Here is a 23508-nt window from a genome sequence, read left to right on the forward strand (position 1 = left end):
GTATTTATAAGATTTTTGTAATTAGATTAAAGATAATTTTGTTACAGCGGTAATATATTTTATATGATTAGCAGTTTAATTGCCTTTTCCAAATTACAAACGCATAATTTATTTTTATATTCGACAATTCTACAAATTGTGAACAAACAATATTCCGGCTAAAGGTACATTACATTATTTTTTAAGCAATGGCTTTAAATCATTAGCTTGAATTTTACGTTTTCTGTTTGTTAGAAACTTTCCATATACTTCTGGTGGGCAGTTTCACGTAGAGCTATCTGCTTAGTTCAAAGCAACGGCACTTGAATTTATATCAGCTGTAAATAGGTGTGGTGTGGTGTATTTAATTATGGCAAAGCACACAAGTGCTATCTGCCTAAGAGGAGGGATGCCTTTCGTGGAGGACTTTCTAAGGGAAACTGGCTCGTATACACGTTACACATGGGGAAAACCACGAAAACACCCATGCAGCCAGCCCGTTCGCGGGATTCGAACCTCGGACCGAACTACCAGTGTTCAGCGACTTTACCGCTCGGCCGCTGGTGGGCCCAGCTGTAAATAGAATAAAGCTTTGAAGAAATAAATTAGTTTTGGATCTAGTTTTTAGTTTAATTTGATTAGATTGAATCTTAGTTCTATTTGATTAGATTGAATCTTAGTTTAAATTGATTAGATTGAATCTTAGTTTAAATTGATTAGATTGAATCTTAGTTTAAATTGATTAGATTGAATCTTAGTTTAAATTGATTAAATTGAATTTTACTAGATAATGAGATTAGTTTAGTTTTGAAAAGTCATATCTCTGAGCATAGTATAAAGACCAAGTACGAAAAAATCTTGTGTTGCTAGAGGGAGAGATAAAGATTAAAAGATTAAGACAAGATTACTTAATATTTTGGCTTAAAACCAGTTCGCCGTTAGGAAAATCGTAAACATTTCTTGCCATTTTTCGCATCCAAAGGTAAACTTTTTGGGTCTAAAACTGGGTTCAGAATATTTCTTTCCCCATTTCACCACCTGTGAAAGCCTATTTAGAAGTTCTGTTCAAATCAGATTGAACAGCGTACCTGTCACACTGAAGGATGGTGAATAACGACCCCCTAAGAAGCAACATAAAACACAAAGACTGGTGTAATCCTTAGAGCAGATATTTTTCCCTTTGCTCCCACCCCACTTCCATTTCCTGCACCTAACCCCAAATCTATTGCAATGTAAATGTAATTTTTAATTGTCAAGAAAAAGCTTTATATAACGTAAAAATAAGGGCATTAGCTAGTATTTGAAATATCCTTGAATTTTGTTTTATTGTTTTCTTGATGGCCTGTAACAAAAGAGAAGAATTGAATCGTTAAGAATTGAAAAGATAGCATTCAAATCCCTTTGTCCGTTAATAGAAAAGGAGAAAGCCGTTGTGGATCCCATAAGATATGTTGAGGGGGTAGCTTGTCGAAAAAAGTGTCCCCATCCTTTACTTTCCTGAAACAGCCCCTCTGTGATCCTAATGCAACACCGCTGAGAAGATAAGTAACCCATCAATCAGCCCTTTTGATTTTCGACTCATTCTGTGGGGGTTGGAAAAACGTCGCTGCGTCGTATGTGTCTCGGGGGTTACGGTTCAGACCAAATTTCACCCCGACGAGAGTCTGCCGACGCTAACGGATGACGATGCCTTTTCTGTGAACGTATTTCTCTCGGGGCAAACGGTGAACTGGTTAAAATCGACACATTTCAATCAGAAAATAGATTAAAATGCAGTTTGTACATCCTCAGTAAGTTCTCGAAAGGTGTCCTTATGATCTTTTGAAATATAGTAAATTCAATGGTTAAGGGAAAGAGAAAAGTGGTATTACATAAAAAGTAGTAAATAAAAACCTCTTAAATTAGTAAAGTAATGTATTTTATGAATCAATACGGCAAAACATACGAGGGCTGTCTATCTGCCTGAAGAGAAAGATACTTCTGTCAATAACTGTAACAGAAATCGGCCTATATTTCCACAAATGAGGGAAAACAAGTAAATTAGCGCGAAGCCAAATCATACGTCGGGAATCTAAAAAAAGTAAACTACTACTACTACTGAAAGTAAAACTAACCCCCCCCCCCACTCTTAATCCCTTTGACACTGGTAGACGCCGGCAAAATTAAGAAGATAATTCTAAGTTTGTGAATTTAGAGAAATAATGAGTGACACTTTATTCGCAGCTACAATGAATTAAGTAGAAAAATTCTTTGGATCAGTGATCTCAAAATAGTAGCCTCCGAGTCATATGCTGACACAGAGCAATTTAATGCGGTACACGAGTGCATTTCAATTACGTATGAGTTTCAAACAGTCTGCTGCAAAAATTTCAAGATTTTAATTATTTGAAGTGCTAGTTTACATTGTCATAAGCCATTTATGTTTAATTTAAATTAAAACTAACTATTAAATGATTAAACAAACATATTTGAGTTATTAGAAATAAGTGTTACATGCATGTTTGCATTATATTTGGCATTATAATCACATATCACATCAAGGTAGTTCAAAATTTAATCCCGGATTAAAATATATTGGCATTAGATCGAAAACCAGAATCTAAATGCTAATTCTGGTCCTCATTCTGGTTCTGTTCTGTTTCAAAATGATGTTTGATAGTTGAAATTTTGCAAACATAAATATGATTTTTGCCTGTACGATTGAAAAGCATGCAATTACTGAATCCTATATTGTCACAGTTTGACATGTTCACGAAATCCTGTAAATTTTGTAGAAATATTTTAATATAAGCCTAAGCTTCCCCCGAAATGCTAAACTATTGTTGCGTTCTACGGCTTCTTTTGTATAATTGATAATAACACTTCATGGAAAATCAAAACATAGTTTATTCGCCAGTAAGCACTATTACACAGGACAGTAGGGAAGACAAGCCAACACTCGTTGAAATAAACTACAAGAAACACGCTGAAATACTCAGCAACACAGCCTTGAGGCTATATTTTTAATGACAGCTTCACGGCAAAGCACTAAATTACAGCTCCTTACTCGGTCGATCGCTCTCAAGCTAATCTCTTAACTCAAGACTCTACTATTCTCCCAGCACAAGCAGGGTATATGTAGCTTTAACCTACCTTCGAGAATATTCTCAAGAAAAACCGCTAAAATGTGTTCTGGATTGTTCTCGCTCCGTCTATGCAATATCGACAATTTTATCGCCAAATATTGCCAAATGAATGATTTTGTGCCAAATATGGTAAATCTGTCTTTTTCTGACACTTTCCAATAATTCTATGCCCGCTTTGCGAGACGCTATCTCACCGTGTATCAGTTGGCCGTTTGGCAACAGTATAATAAAAAATAAAAAAAAAAAAAAAAAAAAACATTTTAATTCCATTTCGTTCATGATTTGTTTAACAGATGATACATGAATATTTATTTCTTTTGTTATTAATAATCTACGTAATTTCGCCTCTTTGAGTAACGAATTTCTTGAATAATGGAAAAAAATTAATTTTCCTAATTCCTTTCTCTGCCTCAACAGATATATACAAAGATTTTGTAAAATATCAGTGCTAATCTATCTATATAATTTGTTTTGGCTAGAAAATTTGAGGTAAAATGATGTCAATTCTCATCTACATTTTCATATATTAAATATGTTGTATGCTTTAGTACATTTTTGAAAATTATATGCATAACACTAATTAGGTTCCTTTGCTCGTAAAATACAAATTCAATTTAAAAATGTCCGGGTTTCTGTTTTTGAAACTTGAGATTTTCTAAGAGTTCTAATCATCGACTGTGAAATAAAAAGGACTGTATAGGTTTAAGGTAAGTTTAATAATGAAATTGTTTTTAATAGACTTGTATTAAATGGATCTTGGATGTTTAAGAAAGAAAAGAATATGCCAAATATCTCACATATGTGTTTATTCGAATAATCCGATTTCTTCTAAGTCAAATAAATGCTGGATCTATCCTCAAGTACAACGTTAGCACACTTCATAACATAAGAAATTTAATTTACTATATTAAATTCGATCAAACTATTACGAAATCCCTAAACTCTTATATAGCGATCGTTAAATATACGATATAACCATTCCTCTCTAATTTATTGCCCTAAACATTGAACTAAGATATCCTAGAAGGAAACTAAATGTATGTCTCCAAGGTTGACATAAACGTCAGAACTAACCGAAGAAATTTTCAACTGAAGTGACTTTATACGAAACTTTGAGATAAATGACTTACATGTCTACTATAAAAAGACACTAAAAAACTTTGATGCCGGTGACATTTCATGAAAGTTGAAGATCAAATACCTCCATAAACATAGCAATGTCCACATAAAACGAAACATTGCTGAATAAATATTGACAAGTGACAACCTGGTTCTCGAGGCACATTAGTCAATAGGGCTCCAGAAGTTTATAGAGGTATTACTTCAAGCAGAGAAATCGAATGAAATGAAAGTTGCTTCGGAGGAGAAATGGAAAATAATATAATGGGCTCCGTAATTTGTAACATTTGATCCAACTCTAAAAGATGAAGGCTCTGAAAAATGAATTTGAGTATTCTCTCTGTAAGACTGTAATTTAGGTCATAAACTTCAGTAAATTATTTTATATTTAAAATGATTAAAAGTCGGATTGAGTCTCTACATTAAATACCACCTTCTAAATAATTGTTATCTAAAGCTTTATTTTTACCTTGCATTTAAAATTCTTGCTCAATTTTTTGTTTTTACATAATGTAAATTTTTAATGAACTCTTTACCTTGAAAATACGTTTTCATATAAATTCTTTATTCTGGTTGTATTAAATATATTTTTTTTTTCATAGCGAAAGGGTATTTGATGTTCCAATTGGATATAAAATAGTTTAAAAATGACTGGATTGTTAAATGATGATTGTTACGTACTTTAAAAGCATAATGAAAATTACAGATGCCTTATGCCAAAAGCAAATATTTTTGTCAATGATTAATATTATTTTTATGCATAAAACAGATGCATGCTAACAGCATTTACATTTGTTTATCTCTCGGCATACTGATCATATCTTATGTCAAAACTGAAAGCATTACTAACCCTTTGATATATATATATGTGTGTGTAAAATTTAAAATAACTGTTAAATAATAAATTAATAATAGCCCTTTAGCTTCCGTTTTCATTTTAAAAAATGACCACAATAATTTTTCTAACTAAACTCCTTGCAGTTCTGATGCGCATTTATTGATGAAATCTCAATCCAACAAAGGGGCATAAATATGTCATGTGATCTGAAATGGTATAATAGGTAACTGCTTCGCAACTCCCTCTCTGTTCTCTTCTGTTTCATTTCGCTTCATGGCTTTGCCGCTAACCACGCAGAGTTTACTTTTCCAGTTTTCGTCCATTGTTTAAAAACTGTAAGCTGTATAAAACTGTGCGGTGTGTAGCGCACCCATTTTAGTGATATGTATTATCAAGGAATAAAATTATGTGCGAAATTTACCGTTACGTCTCCCTTCGAGTGCCATTTTTCCAACTACGCAGTAAAGTCTCTCCAACCCCAATCCGTTGCAACTTCCCACCAATTCCCACCAATCTTATTAGATATCCTCTTTTGCAAAAAAAAAAAAAAAAAAAATCGAAGCAACAAAACCCCAGCTTGCATTTCTATTACGCAATTACCAAAGTATAAAACCAGTAACAGAGGCGGAAAATTTATCGTTTTTTGTTGCCGCCATTGTAGTTTTGTAAAGAAGCAACTAAAGATGCCATTACGACGATATCGAAGACGAAACACACAATTAAACGACTTCGAACGTGGTCGCATTGTACGGTTGCGTGAAGCTGGGTGGTCATACCGAGCAACAGGCCGCCATTTGCAGCGTACAGACACTGCTGTGCGAAGATATTGGCAGCAATGTTTGCTACAAGGAAATTGCCGACGAAATGAAGCCTCTGGAAGGCCAAGAATCACAAATTCGAGGCAGGATATAATGATTGTTCGCCAGCCCCGAACCGCCCCAACGGTATTTTTATTATTATTAACTATTCATGAACTATTTCAACGCACTGCAGCCACGTCTGTACCTCCCGTGGTACCATTCACCATCTCACGGCGCTTGTCTGAGGCGGCGTAACGCTCACAGAGGCATTTAACCCATTAGCCGCTGGCGTTGCGTTGACGCAACGGTCAAAATAAATGCCTATATAAATATAACTACCTAAGATATTTTATACCAGCAGATGATTTTGTGTAGGGAATATTATGAAGATTATTTCTGTAAAAAATATTTGCCTTCAACAATCATTTTGTTTATAATAATTAATCTCATACTTTAAGCAAAATTTTCGACCGGGTATTTTTGCCGAAAATATTTAACGAAAGAATCGCCGTCCTTATGAGTGATCTATTTTTAGTCAAGGTCACTGTTTATCAGAACATTAAATCAGTCAGATGTTTATATTTGTGTTGGCAAGAAAGGGAAAACAGGTGTTGCGTTGATGCAAAGTCAGCAGGAAACGAGTAACCAACCTCCTTTTTCACTCATTCCTTTCGATGTTCTGGTTGTTTAAAAATGCCTAGAACGAGGTATCTTACATTAGAAGAAGCCCTTCAAAAATTTTTTGATAAAGAAACAGATGATGATAATGTTAATAATGACCAGAATGAAACTGATATTGTTGTTGTTCCGACAGAAATTGTAGAGGCTACTGACGAAGAAGAAAGGAATGGCAATGTTTTAAATAATGATAATGATATTTTACCAAATGATACTGCTGGGGAAGTTGAAATTCACGTAAAAAGTAAGTTTCAGCCTTCTAAAAGCAGTTATAGTCATACTAAAAAGTTTAAAAAGCAGAAGACTGAAATCTTGAAATGGATAAAAAAGGAACTGTTAGTTATGTCTCAGGAAGAACATGAAGAAAGAGATAGAAGAGAAATTATAAAAGACAAAACACAAGGTAAAACTAGTGCACATATTTTCGATTTTCTTTTTGGTTTAGACATTTACTTTCTTCTCGTTGAACAGACAAATATATACGCTCGGGAAAAAAATGCCCAGAATTTATTGCATCTGAAGCCTATATGAGAAAATTTATTGGAATATTATTGCTAACAGGAATCATCATTTACCTCAAGAAAAAATGTATTGGTCTTTTGATAAGGACATTTCTGTTCCTGTTGTATGAGAATTGATATCACGTTTGCAGTACAGGAATATGAAGCAGAATTTGCGTTTGACAATAGTCAAATTGACAATACTGATAAATTATATGAGGTGAGACCATATCTAAACTTACTAAATATCACCACAATTTACTACTGGAAATATAAAGTCTGTTTTAGATTTCAGACGCGAGAATGCACTATTTCTTTTGTAAACGCCTATTGAGAGTGTAGAATTAGTAAGAAATAGATCAGCAACAGGAAGACCTAGTCAATTCAGCATTCAAAAACCATTGCATGGACATGGTAGACATTTTATCGTAAAGTCCGTTGATAACTAAAGACTTTGTTGCAAAGAGTACCATAGCCAGACTGTTTATAGATGCAAAGTATGTAATGTAGCTTTACATCATGATTGTAATCAAGCTTTTCATGCTTGAATCTTTCAAATGATATAATCTGCATTTGTAAAAGAAATACAATGTATATTTAATATTAAATTAATTACAAGTAAAGTGATTTGTAGATTTATAAAACGTTATACAGCTAAAACGAAATCCTGCGCTCCAGTCAAAAGAAACGTCAAACGAGTACAATCCTACTCACTAAACATCCGTAGTCTTATTCCGCTGACGTTTCGCGAACGCAACACTCGCTTTTTCTACAGGTAAAAGTATTTTTTTTTATTTTCAATGTAAATTTATGTTATAAATGCTTAATTTAATATTTGTTATTATTTTCATGAGAAAAAAAAATTCCTTGTAACCTTGCGGTTAATGGGTTAAGACGTTTTACTTTGACCCCCCCCCCCAACATCAGTGGAGTCGTCTGGAGTGGTGTCGCAGCCGATTATCATGACTGCCATCAGTTTGACATCGTATAGTGTTCAGTGATAAATCCCGCTTCACTCTTGAACCAGATGAGTACCGTATTTGTGTCTGGAGAGGACGGGGCGAGCTGTCTGAATCAGTCTTTGTTTTACTAAGGCATACAACCATAACCCTTAGTGTGATGGTGTGGAGCGCTATTTCTTATGACAGCAGGTCATCTTTACCCTTCATTGCACGGTTGCATTACCCTTCATTTCATGCCCTCCTGGGGCCATTTTCTGACACGATAATTCCAGGCCAGATACCCGTCGCACATCCCTGGACTGACTCCGCGCGGTTGATACTCTTCCTTGGCCAGCAAGTGGTGTCGCAGCCGATTATCATGGCTGCTATCAGTTTGGCATCGTATAGTGTTCAGTGATGAATCCCGCTTCACTCTTGAAGCAGATGAGTACTATATTCGTGTCTGGAGAGGACGGGGCGAGCTGTCTGAATCAGTCTTTGTTTTACTAAGGCATACAACCATAATCCCTAGTGTGATGGTGTGGAGCGCTATTTCTTATGACAGCAGGTCATCTTTACCCTTCATTGCACGGTTGCATTACCTTTCATTGCATTACCGGTTGCATTACCCTTCATTGCATGCCCTCCTGGGGCCATTTTCTAACACGATAATGCCAGGCCAGATACCCCTCGCATGTCCCTGGACTGTCTCCGCGCGGTTGATACTCTTCTTTGGCCAGCAAGTGGTGTCGCAGCCGATTATCATGGCTGCTATCAGTTTGGCATCGTATAGTGTTCAGTGCTCTTGAAACAGATGAGAACCGTATTCGTGTCTGGAGAGGACGGGGTGAGCTGTCTGAATCAGTCTTTGTTTTACTAAGGCATACAACCATAACCCCTAGTGTGATGTGAGCGCTATTTCTGATGACAGCAGGTCATCTTTACCCTTAATTGCACGGTTGCATTACCCTTCATTGCATTACCGGCTGCATTACCCTTCATTGCACGCCATCCTGGGGCCATTTTCTAACAAGATAATGCCAAGCCAAATACCCCTCGCATGTCCCTGGACTGTCTCCGCGCGGCTGATACTCTTCCTTGGCGAGAAAGTTCACCAGACCTTTCACCAATAGAGCATGTCTGTGGCACAGTAGGCCGTCAGATTCAGGCACCACAAAATATCGCAGATCTGGAGCGACAACTGATAAATGCCTGGCAGAATGTGTCGCAGGATGACATTAGGATACTCTACCACTCCTTGCCTCGACGAATTCAAGCATGCATTGCCGCCAGGGGCCGGTTCGACCAACTACTAATTTGAACACTCAATGGGTGATTATGAGCCGTGAACACTAAAAAACTTTGATGCCGGTGACATTTCATGAAAGTTGAAGATCAAATACCTCCATAAACATAGCAATGTCCACAGGTACTATGACCTTGATTTTTTAATAATTTTATTAACTGTGTTTGAGCTATACGCATACTCAATTTCATCAAAAACAACCCCTTCCTTCATGGTGCTTCGATTTTTTTTTTTTTCAAACGAGTGTATGTCTAGTATAACAATTTTTTTTTATTTAAAAACATAATTACTACAAATATTTCCTCGCGATATGCTGCTGAAAATTGATCAGTATAGGCAAAAGTAAGAAATTTAGAACCAATTTTACACAAAGACCCAAAAGAATTTAAATTCATTACCAATAAATTTCAAAATACCCTATAAATGCAAAGTAAGAATTGAAATGTGAAACTAAAATCTAAAAATAAAAAAAAACAAGGAAAATACCGAAACACTAAAAATATATTCACATGTGAATTGCCATTCATAATACTACTCGTAATATAATGCTCAACTTCATAATACTCATGTTCAGCTTCATAATACTCATACTCAACTTCCTAATACTCATACTCAAATTAATAATACTGTAGGATTGGTTTTTACTGTCCAGGAGTATGATGAACGTGAACTTACTTCTTAGGTGGCTGTCTAGGGGCTAATAAACTTGTCAGATTTATGGAAAACTCGATAATTTAATGAAACATGAATAAATGCTACAAAGTACAAAATGATTACATATAGAAGGAAATAGATAAGATTATTTACATATGAAAGATAATCAGCAGTCTTTTGCATGCAACAATCTTTCAGTCGCATCATCGTTTTAATGGTGTAATCGTCTGAATTTTATCATAGGAAAAGTAAAAGATTTATTTTCACAGCTTGTCGCGTCATCCGATTATAATGGACAGCTGGTCATTTTTCGTCTTTTCCCAAATACGAAAATTAGTTCAGTAAATATTTTGACCGCACATCAGTAGCAAGGAAGGACTCGATTTGAGTTACGATGGAGCTTTGCACCAAGACGCATCGAACTTGATTGAACCGTATTTCAAAAATTGTGACAGTATGATAGTTACGCAGCGGAAGTTTCGACAGTAGTTAAGCATTGGGAGACATAGAACAGTACCAGATGTCACAATTCGGAGGTGAGCTGACCAGTTTTGTACCTGCCGCAAGTGCCAGGAATAAGAAATAGGATAGCCCAGGAGACACTGCGAACACTAGAGAACATTGAGAGGGTACGAAATGCTCCCAGGAGTTCTAGGCGTTCAGTAAACAAACATGTAGTTTTACACTTGTTGATGGAACTGTTCTCCACAGTGATTTTGCTTATCCGTTAAAAATGCAAATGACTAAGAAGTTATTCGAGCGCGAGTGCCTTTCGGAAGCAGTTCAATGCAGATTTCATTGACCTAGTGGATGGGAAGAGAAAGATTCTTTTTAACCTGATTATGTCGGATGAAGAACATGTTGAAAATAGAGGCCATGGGAACTTACAAAACAAGCAATACTGGAGTAATGTGTATCCAAACGAATTCCACGGAAATTATTATCATAGCCTAAAGCTTACAAATTGATACGGCGTTTCGACCTTCAAGATAACTGGACACTATGTTTTTGAAGAACATCAAGGAACAGCAGTCCCAGTCAAGGAAATGGCCTGCTGACGACTTACCTGATTTCGGAGTAATAAATGCAGGGCTATAATTTATCATCGGTTTCTTTTCCGCAAGATGGGGCAGTTGCGCATACTATTCGAGACACGATGACAACGTAACGCACAGTATTCGGGGGTAGAATCATATCATGTTCTGCGGACATATCTTGACCAGCTAGTTCCCTTGATGTGAGTGCTTGCGCTTTCTCAGTGTGGAGATACCTCAAGAGACGCGTGTTTGCATCACATGTCGACAAACTAGAGATTCTGAAGAGTGCCATCAGTCCAGAGGAAAAGGAATTACAGCTAAAATGTGGTCAATGTAAGGAAGACTTTCGTTCTTTGACTCCTAAAAGGCGGTCTGTCACAAAGTACGTTCACGGACTTACAGCGGACGGTGGTTATCCCACAAATGGGATTTTTAAAAAATAAACAAAACAAATTCGATATAAAATGGCATTATATTATTTATCAGTTATCTCTCTCACTCTTTTACATTTCTTGTGTAGTACTATTGTAGGATTTATAATAAAATGGCAGATTGTTTCTGCCTTCTGTATATGGCACGTTTATCTCCACTTATCAAAATTACACTCTACGAGTTGATAAGTGATGTAATATAGTAGAAAATGTTTATAACTGGAGAAACCTTGAATGATTTCACCATTAGTTTTGCTATTTCGCTAAAAATCTATAATACTTTAAGATAAAATAAACAAGACTTCCAGAAAATTTTAATAAAACTGAAGACTAAGAATTTAAAACAATGTAGTACTCCTCCAGCTGTATTGTAAAACAATATTCGCCCATAAATATCATTTCATAAGGTACCAGGAAAGACGTATGCTCTCAAATAAAATATTACTTAGTGTTAAGAGCCAGGCTGACCTACCAAATAAACGTATGTTCTCTTGCCGCAATAAAACCTTAAGCTAGTATAGGCAATAAGACGACGCGATTGAATAAACATTATATAAGCACAATTTAGAAACATTTAATAGCATTTCATATCAAGCGTAACAATTTCTTTCATCTAGGATATTTTGTAATAAATATTTATTTGGAAAGCAATATCTTATTTTTGATGTGTTATTAAATCAATAAGATTTCACTCATAATAATGTATAAAAGAAGCAAATAGTTAGAAATCCCAAGATTCTTTCCAAAGTTTAATATTACGATAATGGGGTAATGGATTTGTATTAAAAATATAAGACTAGAGTAACATAAAATGTTTTTCTGTGGACGTTATTAAATATTTTTAGAAATATTGCTGCTATATAAAAATATATAAAAGATATTTCAATTTCTGAATTTCATATCACATTTCAAACTGGAATTTTGGTTTCTTAAATTGAACTTCCCAACTGATATCTTAAATTTGCTTGTTAACATTAATTTGCAGAAATCTTTCCTGGATGGAACAATTGAAAGGAGAATTTATACTTTAGCTCACACTAAATAATTCTAATTAATCGGTTTTTAATTATAACAGAATAAAGCAGAGAAAAGTGGTTCTATAATTTTTTGGTATTTAGATAATTTTGTAATTTATTCAAATTAGCATATTTTTCAAACTGTTTTTTAAATTACAAACATGACATAAAATATAAATAATATGACATAAAACAGTTATTATATTCTTGGAATTAAAGCATTAATAATATTAACAAGGAAATAAATCAAAACGCTGTTTAAATAAATACATGTAACTATATTTATTTCAGTTTATAAACCATAAAAATTGTGTCTCGAAATAAAGAAAAAAATTGCACTTTCACTTTGAAGGTTTAACAGTTTTAATATACCTTTTTAAATTATTCTTAATTAAAACGGAATTAATATTGAAGGCAATTTAAAGAAGCTGTTGAATGCAATTTGCCTTTAATTAACTGCGATAACATTTTTAGTTGTAAGAATGAGAAATATGTTCTTACTTTACATTTTTAACAAAATGTAATCCGATTAAATATTAAAACCATTCGAATATATTCTCTCAAATACAAACTACGTCAATATTATTTTATTTCATACAGTATATATCTTACATAGCTTTCATTGTATCTCTCGTAGCATGATTTTAAGCCTAAGTTAGAAATATTTCCTCTGGTCTAAACCCACTTTATGCTTTTATTTCCATGCAAATACATATAAATGCTGACTATTATAACAAATCCATTTATATAAATGCTTCCGTGAGTAACTTCTGTTTCCATGAGTAAATTCTTGCGTCACAGTTTTCTTAAAAACATTAAATTTGTTACCAAAAACAGCAGTTACATTCAAAGATGTTTGTAGCTCCATAAATAAAATTCTCATATGGCTAGCATAATCTTCGTGGTAAACTCTGGTTTAATGCTACATTTATAGATTTTAGTGATATTCTTATAACGGACTGATCTAATGAAATGATCATTGTACTGTATCTTCTGCACCCCTATGAAAAACAGTATGTTTACTTTGCTTATTAGTTACCACAGTCTTAACGTACCCTTTCAAATAGTCACTCAGTACAAATTCTATCAAATTTTGTGTCTCTGAAATGTAAAAGAAAAATATTTCATAAGAAATTACTGTACCAGTGTAGTGTATTGTAGCAAATATGAGGGTACACCATTATTGGTTTTTGTTGTTCCAGAATGCTTACGTTTGTATGAATGATACTTATGGCTGAATTTGTGAAGCACATTAAGTATGTACTTTTCAATGATCCTTACGACTTGATCCTATATTCCACATTCTGCTCCTAATGTGTATGTGTATTATTTTGTATGGCATATTCTATGTATATATATATATATATATATATATATATATATCGCATTATTTATTTACTTATTTTTATTTATTTATTTATTTTTTAATTTATTTTTTTGAAGGTTTTTATGTATGAATGATATAATAATATTTAATCATATAATTAATTGATACTTAGTATTTTGCATTTTAACCTTTTGCATTTTAACTGTATACGCACCAGCATTATGTTTTAATAATCCTGTTTCATTATATACTGTATCATGCATATGTAGGATATTGTATTATTTTTTTTAATTTTATTTATTTATTTTTTATTTTATTTTTTAAGGTTTTTATGCATGAATAATATAGTATTATTTAGTCATATAACTTAAATCGATACTTAGTATTTTGCATCTTAATTTTTGCATTTTAGCTGTATACGCACCAGCATTATGCTTTAATAATCCTGTTTGATTATATACTGTATCATGCATTTGTAGGAAATTGTATGGTTTATTTATATTGTACGATATCGTAAGTACTGTAATGTATGACCTGTAGTCCCACTAGTCTCTAGATAAGGGTGGACGTGGTGCTATTACCAATTAACCATAACGGTAAAGGGATGGTGCCCACGTCCTCCGTCACTAAACTAAACTAAACTAAACTACGCTGACATATTAATAAACAAGATTATATTAAATATTGGTCATATTTGTTGTAATCTAAAGGTAAGACGAGGTTATAAGTCATCTGCTTGTGTTTAATGTTCAAACAACTGGCATTTAGTTTGGTGTGTAATTGTAAAACATTAGTGAAACTTAAACATAAAATGATGTAAAACGACAACCGTATGTTTAGCATATATTTTAGACAAGACGGTAAAATGTTGTCCAAGCCTAGTGAAAGTTGATTATTAGCGCATTTAAGCCTTAATGAAAATTTATCTATCATATATCACTTGAAACTCGTATCTACCACATAACCTTTCGAGGGGAAAACTCCTAAAGGAAATTGGTCAGCTACTGGGATAAAATATTACAATACTTGGGGAACGTGGTGCGAGATACTTCGCTGATGAATATATTATTTCTGAATTATCCGGAAATTCCTCATATTTTCCGGATTTAAAGAGTTGTTTTAGTCTCTCTAACTGAACATATCCCAGATATAATTTTAAGCAAGTTTTGACAAATCAAGTAACAAGGTATATATTAAGTTGCTCTTCGATTTGAAATGCTGCATAGCAGAAATATGTAAATGTAGTTACTATAATTATAATAAAGTTAATAAATAAATGCTCTTAGTTGCACTTTCTAATTTAATTAGTGCAGAATATTGTTATGACGTACGAACCAGTTATAGACAATGTGTGCAAATATGTGCAATTTAAAGTTCTGCATATTCTTTATAACTTAAGCCTTTGTGGCTTATCTTAATAAATTTCACAAAAATACTTAGTCCACAATATAGTCTCTTGCAAAATAATTTTGACTCGTATTTATGATGATGAAGACTTATGTTGTTTGCTGAACGCATTTTATACGTACTTTCAACGACAAAAGCTTGGTGTTATATCTGACATACTTTCTGTATTATTTTCGATTATGCTTTGCTTTTATGCATTACATTGGCTTTGAATTTATAAATTGAATTGAATTATTTAAAAATGTTCTTTATTTATCATTTATAAATTAAGTCCCACTCTCAAACAAGATGAGCTTTAGTCTTAGTAAAACTAGAGGTCCTTATTTATAATAAATCATTAATAATAATTTAAAAAAATAACGTTTATAATTGCGAAAAGCGGAACGAAATATAAGTTTTTTAAAGAATCAAAAGAATGTTTTTTCGATATTTATTTCGATTTTTTTCGTACATTTTTAGCACAAAACGCGTTAGCTAAGAAGGCCTAGTAATTTAATTTTGGCATTTTGCCTTGAAAGCTTTAAATCCCGATTCACTTTTCAATTTTTTACCACCAAATATTATCGCCCTGTGTTATATTTAAATAAATTAAATAATGAAGAATCCGCATAAATGTATATATATATTTCACGAATTGTGATAAAACAATGGTACGTAGAGCCATTAAATTTTAAAAGAACTTAATCTTACACCGAATATGGGCATATGGAAGCCTTACTTTGGAATTCGAAATTTGTTTTATTATCGATTTTATATTATGTAGTACTTCAAAGAATTTTTGATTAACAGCAACTTCAAAGAGAGCAATGGCAAAACTCTTCAGGAAAAAAAAATATCTCCAGCCCGCGACACTGCGTATCGATAATTCTAAAGTTATGCTCATTTTAAAATTATTTTGCGATATTGCGGTTAAATTTGAATTTTATGATTTAAGTACAAGAAATATGACATGTAATAAATAAAGGTAGCACACAAAAAGTTAAACAACGTGTCTTTGGGGCGTAATGTAAAATCTGAAATATTTCAGATTTAAAAAAAAAAAAAAAAAAAAAAAATATTTTTCCTCACTTTTATTTCAGCCCCCTGAAAATCAATAAGGATTAAGTCAGTTTTAAAGAATAAAATACATTATTCAATTTCTAGTCAGGTTGTTCTTACTACATTTGTACACATTAAAACAATTATCTGCTAAATTCGTAAAATTTAATTTATGTAAATTCTGTTTATATACTTATCAGTGACCGTTAGAAAGAAGTGCTCATATTTTCAAGGTTGTTTTCAAACAAGTAGGAGCACTAAACAGGTAGTACATATATCATAAACTATCTTAAAAATACAATTTGTTATAACACTGGCAATGTGCCACTCTTAATAATATGTATGTAGATTCGAGTATTAAATTTCACGCTCGGCGGAGATAAATGACATTGGTCAAACCAGACATTACATTCGAGAGTCAGGCCATTGTATACTGTTCTTATAGCCATGCATGAGCAACGGTGTTTGAGAATTTGGGCTAAATGTAAGTCCTGAATACAATAGCTTTCAAGGTTCTTGTTTGAAAACATTACGACAAATTTATGTCACAAATTTAAATAAACATTTAACCTAACTTATAACAAACACTCACACTCAACCACACATAACGAATTTTATACTGTTTAAGAGTTGCCAACATATGTCAAGAAAAAAATGGCGGATAAAATACAACAATAAAATAATACTACGTGATAGCCGCTGTGAGTAAAACCTCTCTTTCATATTGTAGCCGAACTTTTGTACTTTAATTAAAATGTAATATCGGTATTTTGGCGCTTTCAGATAACTTTATTTCAGTTCGCCTTTAAACTGCATTACTAAAACAGCTGAAAAAAATATTTTATTTTCTATCTTTGCGTCTAGTCTGCTGCACTTGGAAAACATCTTAAAAATGCCATATGAATTTTTTGTGCCGTATGAGTAAAATTAGAATTAAGGAAAAAAACTGCAGCGCAAATTTCTTACTGCTTGTAGACAGCCCCCCCCAAATTACCTATGTTTATCGAAATATTCTATCATCTTATTCTACTATAGCATCAGTTCAATTCGTTTCCTATCGTCTTTTTGAATAATCCGATAAAGATTTCTTAATTTCCTAGGTTTTTTTCTGCTTCCTAGGTTTTTTTTTCTAGTATGCATTGCTGTTATTGGTTGTCAGTGCGATGTGCATTGAGGTATTCATAGAAACTACGTATTAAGGCATTCAGCGAAGAGAAGTGATTAAAAGAGTCTCTCCAAAATTCGTGATGACCTGCGTATTGGTTTTGCTCCATTTTATTTTCTCTGCTGCGTTCAAAGTTGGGAAAACTTTTAATCTTAAAATCTTAATCTTGATAACAGAGAAAAAGGTTTGAAACATAGGAATTATTACGCAGTTTTCGTATCTTTCCATTCTTGTAATGTTATTTATGACAAGCGTTTGTCATATACACATAATTCGAGTTACAAAACTGTTTTAAATGATACAAATATTCATGCTTAGGCATTCTGAACTCGAAAAAAAAAACAGTTTTATATGACCTACGAAAATTAATTTTTATACTCGCTTCCAGTCTGTATATTTATGTTTGTTTTAGTTCGTTTTAGTTTAGTTTATTTGATTATGACAAAATACTACTCGCTATCAGCTATCTGCTTATGGGAAGGGTTTTATGAGAAAACGCTTTCATCCAAAAATTTTAAAAGCTTTCCAAACACAAAACAATAGGTTATTAATATTCTCATTAAGTTTTATTACTCTGGAATCATTGCCTATAATTATAATAAAAGTTCATATTCAACTCCAAAAAGATTAAAAGTTTAATTCATACAAATAATTCTATTAGTTTTCAAGCCTGCAGGTGTTTTTTAAAGCAGGGATTTTATAAGATTGTACAAATAAAACAGATTTTTCAAAACAGTTTCTACTAATCAGTATTAACATCAGTAAACTATCTTAAACTGATGTTTTATTTTCAGTTACACACAAATGCAAACACTGTGTTCTTATATTTATATGTGGGCCTTAATTGAATCTTCTTCTTTAAGACCAAAAATCTCTGTAAATTCTTGTCGTACTGTATTTACAGATTTTGGTTTTTATAATGGGAATAATGCTTTTCTGAAATAAAGTTAAGCATTGGGGTACTAAATGGAAAGTTATATTCCGTAATATTTACAAGATTATAAAAATAATGGTTTATATAAAATGTTATAAAATTTTAAAATGCAAAGATAGGAATGTTTTCGGATTTAGAAAATTTTATAATTAGGAGTATATATTTAGAACTAACGGCTTGGAAAATAAAAGTATCAGCTAATCTTTAGAATATGGTAACAGGTACTTTGGCGACATTTTGGTAAGGCGATAAAAGTTACTAGCTAGGATTTCAGCAATAATCTGAGAAGTACACACTTCGAATCACAGATTATTTTGTCTCAGATGTAATGTGACATTTTCCGGAAAATTCCGATCGTGAGTTTAGCTAATAAGCACTTAGAAACAATTTCGCTGCTAAAGTGCAGAATCGCCCAATTATTTGTTTGGCGGTCTTTACAAGAGTAAGAAGAATTGGATTTTTGTCAATTTTCTTTGACTTTTTAAGTGAAAATAGGTCGATGTGTACATAGATAAAGTCAAGAGTGTGCGCAATGCCATTTTTGTGCAATTCTGGGATTTTTTTTTTTTAAGTGAAAATAGGTTGACTTCTACATGGATACCGTGTATGTGCAATTCTTAAAAACCCGGCAAGCAGTTTGCGATTCTGCACTTTCTCTTAATTTCGCACCTAATCTTCGTCATGATTAAGCACTTTTGTTCCATAAAAGTTCTATAATAAGCGTAATTCGGCTAGCAGATTGTTGTAAAAAAATGTTGAGGGAAAAAAAAAAAAAAAAAAAAAAAAAGAAAAAAGAAAAAAGAAGAAACATAAAAACATGCCTTTACTTCGTGAAAAAAAAATGGCGTCCAAAAACAAAACTAGCAGGTTGCTGTAGCAGGGTTGGTCGCCAAATTTTCGGCAAAAAATCGTCAAGTTACCATGATCTAAAGATTCACCAAAGTATCTTTTAAGGGCACATTCTGTATATGAAAATCGTAGAGTAAATTTAGTATAAGTATTCCACAGAGTAAATTATCTGTTATTTTTACGTGAAGGTCGGATATAGGATTGTTTGACAATGAGTATGAGATTTTCAGAAGCAAAATTATAGACACTTTGCTTTCAAACAGTCGCCGGTACTGAGAATTATCAGTATGCTATCTGGCATTTAAGGCTTCAATTTAGAAGAAGGAATTTTATCCATAGATTTGTAGTAAGACGATTCAAAATATTAATCAACAAATTTTACTGTGTTGATGATGAAAAAATATTTTGGGAACAAATTATTTCTAAAAATTATGAACTTCAAGCCTTTTAACAAATCTCCAATCAGTTCTGTTTTTCAGGGGTGCGGGCGCATTAAACAAATTGTATTTATAGAAAATGTACAAACTTTCGAAAATTTCGAAACAAACGTCATTGCTGTCATCCATAATATACGTAACGAAAGGTTTTATAAAATTGCTAGAAACGCAGTGAAACTTAGGTAAAGTATGGTAGAAAAATTGGTTAGATATGCTATAGGTCGAGTATGGTAGAAAAATTGGGTATATATGCTATAAGTAGAGTATATAGTAGAAACCTTGTAGGTAAAGTAAAAGTAACTTTAGGTGAAATATGGTAGAAAAATTACAGGTAAAGTGTTGTAGAAAAAATACTGCTAACGTATGGTAGAAAAATTGGGTAGATATGCTGTAGGTAGAGCATGTCTCATGAAAATACACATTTTGTGTTTCTTTGAAGGCATCCTCTTTTAAACTAACCGCCTCATATAAACACTGCATTGTTCTGAAATAATAGAACAGCACAGCATTATGAACACATACACGGTAAGTTGTTAATGTCATTGAAAATTTAGATAATTGTAAGTGTTTATATGCATTTCATTTCAAGTAAAGTTAATCAGTTAGTTCACAAAAATTAAAGATGGATTTAACATTTACTAATTTGTTGATACTTACCATTGTATCTGAGAACAAAAGAAGGAAAATAACTAAATTTTCTCCAGGCTTTTAGTAGACTAAATTCAATTTTTTATCGAATATATAAATGCATTAACATATCATTAAATGGTAATATCTAATAGGAGCTCTTTTCAATTAATAAGAAAATATTATTTTCGTACCCATTGTTCCCGGTGACCCAATGTTTACGCCATCGTCACGTAACCAAAGCATGACTTTAATGTATGGCCTGACAGCTGGAGGACTGTGGCACTGTAATACAGCTGTATTGCCTCGTATGACAAAATGGTCAGAAACCTGGACTTCATACGGTTGTTGCAGAACTGTGAAAAGTAAGAAAACTATTAATTCAAATAATAATAATAATGTATGTAGCAAATTTAACATAACATAAAAAATATTGGTATTTACATACCAACTCATTGAGCAATCTGAAAATTTTTTACTGTTGAAAATTTAAAAGTTATTTATCAGTTGTGGTTGGTGGTTGTGCCGCCTTTTGGTTCAGAAAGATTCTCATACTATCGATTTTTATCGTAATCCGGTAAACATTATCAACATATGAAAAGAAAACCACTTTAACAATTTAAAATTAATTAATTTAATTATTAAATAAAGATTGTGTGACACATCAAAAAGTAAAGCACTCATATATTCTTCTTTAAACCTTTCTGTAATATTTTTGTGCTATTCGTCTCCCGAAGTACACAGCGATCCGTTTTTGCTTACAAATAGATAAGAGTATTGCTGAAACTTCCCGTCGTGTAATACTTGGCAACCGGATATCGAGAAAATAAATATCTCGTTATTTTCTTTCGAAAATTTTCTCAAAATTCTGTATTCTTGCAGAAATTTTACCTCAGAGTCTTCCATCAATTACAAGTTTCACAATCTCATATTTTAAAATAAGGTTTAAAGCAAAAAAAAATATCATGATTTGTTTAAAAAAAATGCGTGGAACTTGGAATACAACAAAAAAGAAAATACGAAAATGACAGTTTTGCTTGACTGAAGGTTTGTTATGTGAATGCTTGCCAAAAGAATTTTTATGCTGATAGTTCCAGAAGAATGATTATGCTCATGGTTGGCAGAAGAATGATTATGCGTATGATTGCCAGAGGTTGTAAGATTCTCAGAATTTGGTGACTTCTGTTAAGATGCGTGCTTTAATATGTAAGTGCCATATTACGTTTTACGTAATATAATTTTTGCATCTGGCAAATCTCTGCTTGATATCCGCCAACCGTAAAACTTTAAGCACTTAGGAAACTTTGAGTACTTTAAAAAATTCAAAACAGATTTTGATAAATTCATTACATTTGGTAATGTCGAGAGTAAAATAATTTAAAAACATGTTTCTGAAAGTAATGTGAATAAACGGTTTTTTTATCATATGCTAGTTACATCATAATATATTAAATTCTATTTGCATTAATTTTTTAAGCAGGAAAAGATATAAACACATAGCTCATAACTGTTTTAGTAAATGTGACTAAAGACATATACGTATAAACATAGACATATGAATAAATTTAAACTTAGGAAAATGAACTTTTATTAGTATTTTAATTAAGAAAAAGAGTATGTAAATAAGGTATAATCAGGGAAAATACTATTGACTACCGTTTCTAGAAAATGTATTTGATTAACTTTCTGAAAATTTTCATTTCACCGATAGTGTATTTATGAAGTAACGCGTGGCCATAATTAAACTGACAGTGCTCAGTGTTCTGTAGCGCGATCTATTTACGAGAATGACGCCGTATTTTGTAGAAAAAGATTAAACAAAACGGGGAACGAAGGATTCCGCGATCAAGATCAAGGGTAAGATCAGGCGACCGAGGTGGCCATGCAGTTGGAAAGTAGCGGCTAATGACTATCTCTGTTGTGAATTTCTGTCGTAGCATCTGTTGCACCCGTACTGCAACATGTGGAGGGGCTCCATCTTGCATGAAAATAATTTTCCCTAGGCATTGTCTTTGCTGAAGTGCCGGAATGACAAAGCTGTTCAGCATGTAGCGGTATTTCTCTCCAGTAACAGAACAGGTTTCCGGTCATGTCGGGGTAATGTTCTCATAGAAGAATGGACCTACGATAAATTCCGCTGTGAACCCACACCAAACAGTTACCTTTGGTGAATGTAAGGGAATTGCTGTGACTGCATGTATTGATTTGTCATCCCAAATTCGGCAGTTCTGGATATTCACAGTTCCATTCAGGTAAAAGTGGGCCTCGTCTCCCCATAAGATTTTCCACGCCAAGCATCATCCACCTCCATCCTGGCAAGAAAGGTGAGAGCAAATGTCAATCGCTTATTATGGTCGAGGTACAGTAACTCCTGTACACGGCTGATCTTGTACGGATAGAAGTTGATAATCTTTCGTAAGATTTTCTATACCGTACTGTAAGACATATCCATATTCCATAAGGCATATCCATAATAAAAGGTAATTTTATTCCGTATTAATTTGCATTTTTTAACACTCTATTTTCTATTACACAGCGCCAAATATTCCCCTAGAGGTGACTTTTGGAACTATTTTTTTTCGCGGAATCCTTCGTCCCCCGTCTTGTTTAATCTTCCTACAAAATGTGGCGTCATTCTCGCAAATAGATCGCGCTACAGAACACTGTGAGCACTTATAGTTTAATTATGGCCAGCGGGTACATAGCAATTTTTCAATTCTTCATTAAAATCAGAGTGATAATTAATAGCCATAAATTTGACTCCCTATTAAGAATGTAATCCTTATTTCAGATACTCATATAGTTATGATACTTAAAACCTTCTTTTTATTCATTGTCTTTGCATTATATTAAATTAAGCCATTAAATTAAGCTTCGTTAATTAGTTAAAACAAAACAAAAAAAAAACGCGATGATATCTGCTAATTGCAAGTTTTTTTTTTTTTTTTTTTTTTTCTTTCTCCTCATTTTAAAAATGAGTATATGTATCTGAATAAACTATGCAAATTGAGCTTTATTCAATTAAACGTTTTAATTATGAAGGAAATACGAGATAGTAATTATAAAGAATATCGTAATACGGTGAATATATACACAATAAATGCAAGTAATATGCTGAATGAATGAGGAATATAATAAGCATATTGTTGCGCTCTACGGGTTCGTAGATTTGGATTGATTGATGAAGACAATTGATGAAAAATCACAATACAATTTATTAGCCAGTATAATTTAGGACACATCCAAAAATACGTTAACAGTCGTCGAATAGACTACTTTAAACACGATGAAACAATCAGC

At 32.9% G+C, this 23508-nt stretch overlaps 1 protein-coding gene across 4 annotated transcripts in view; it reads right to left on the minus strand.

Annotated features, from left to right (window-relative positions):
• LOC118192447 (cell adhesion molecule Dscam1-like) overlaps nt 1-23508 on the minus strand; it is an 816729-nt gene that overhangs the window by 497142 nt on the left and 296079 nt on the right. For all 4 annotated transcript variants that reach the window (XM_085823333.1, XM_085823331.1, XM_085823332.1 and 1 more), the window contains exon 3: nt 20403-20564. In XM_085823333.1, the coding sequence (XP_085679459.1) occupies nt 20403-20564 (162 nt within the window). The remainder of the gene's footprint in view (nt 1-20402; nt 20565-23508) is intronic.

The sequence above is a fragment of the Stegodyphus dumicola genome, chromosome 9, assembly GCF_044657685.1.
Source record: "Stegodyphus dumicola isolate Sdum_Otavi_A_Nest chromosome 9, ASM4465768v1".
NCBI lineage: Eukaryota > Metazoa > Arthropoda > Arachnida > Araneae > Eresidae > Stegodyphus > Stegodyphus dumicola.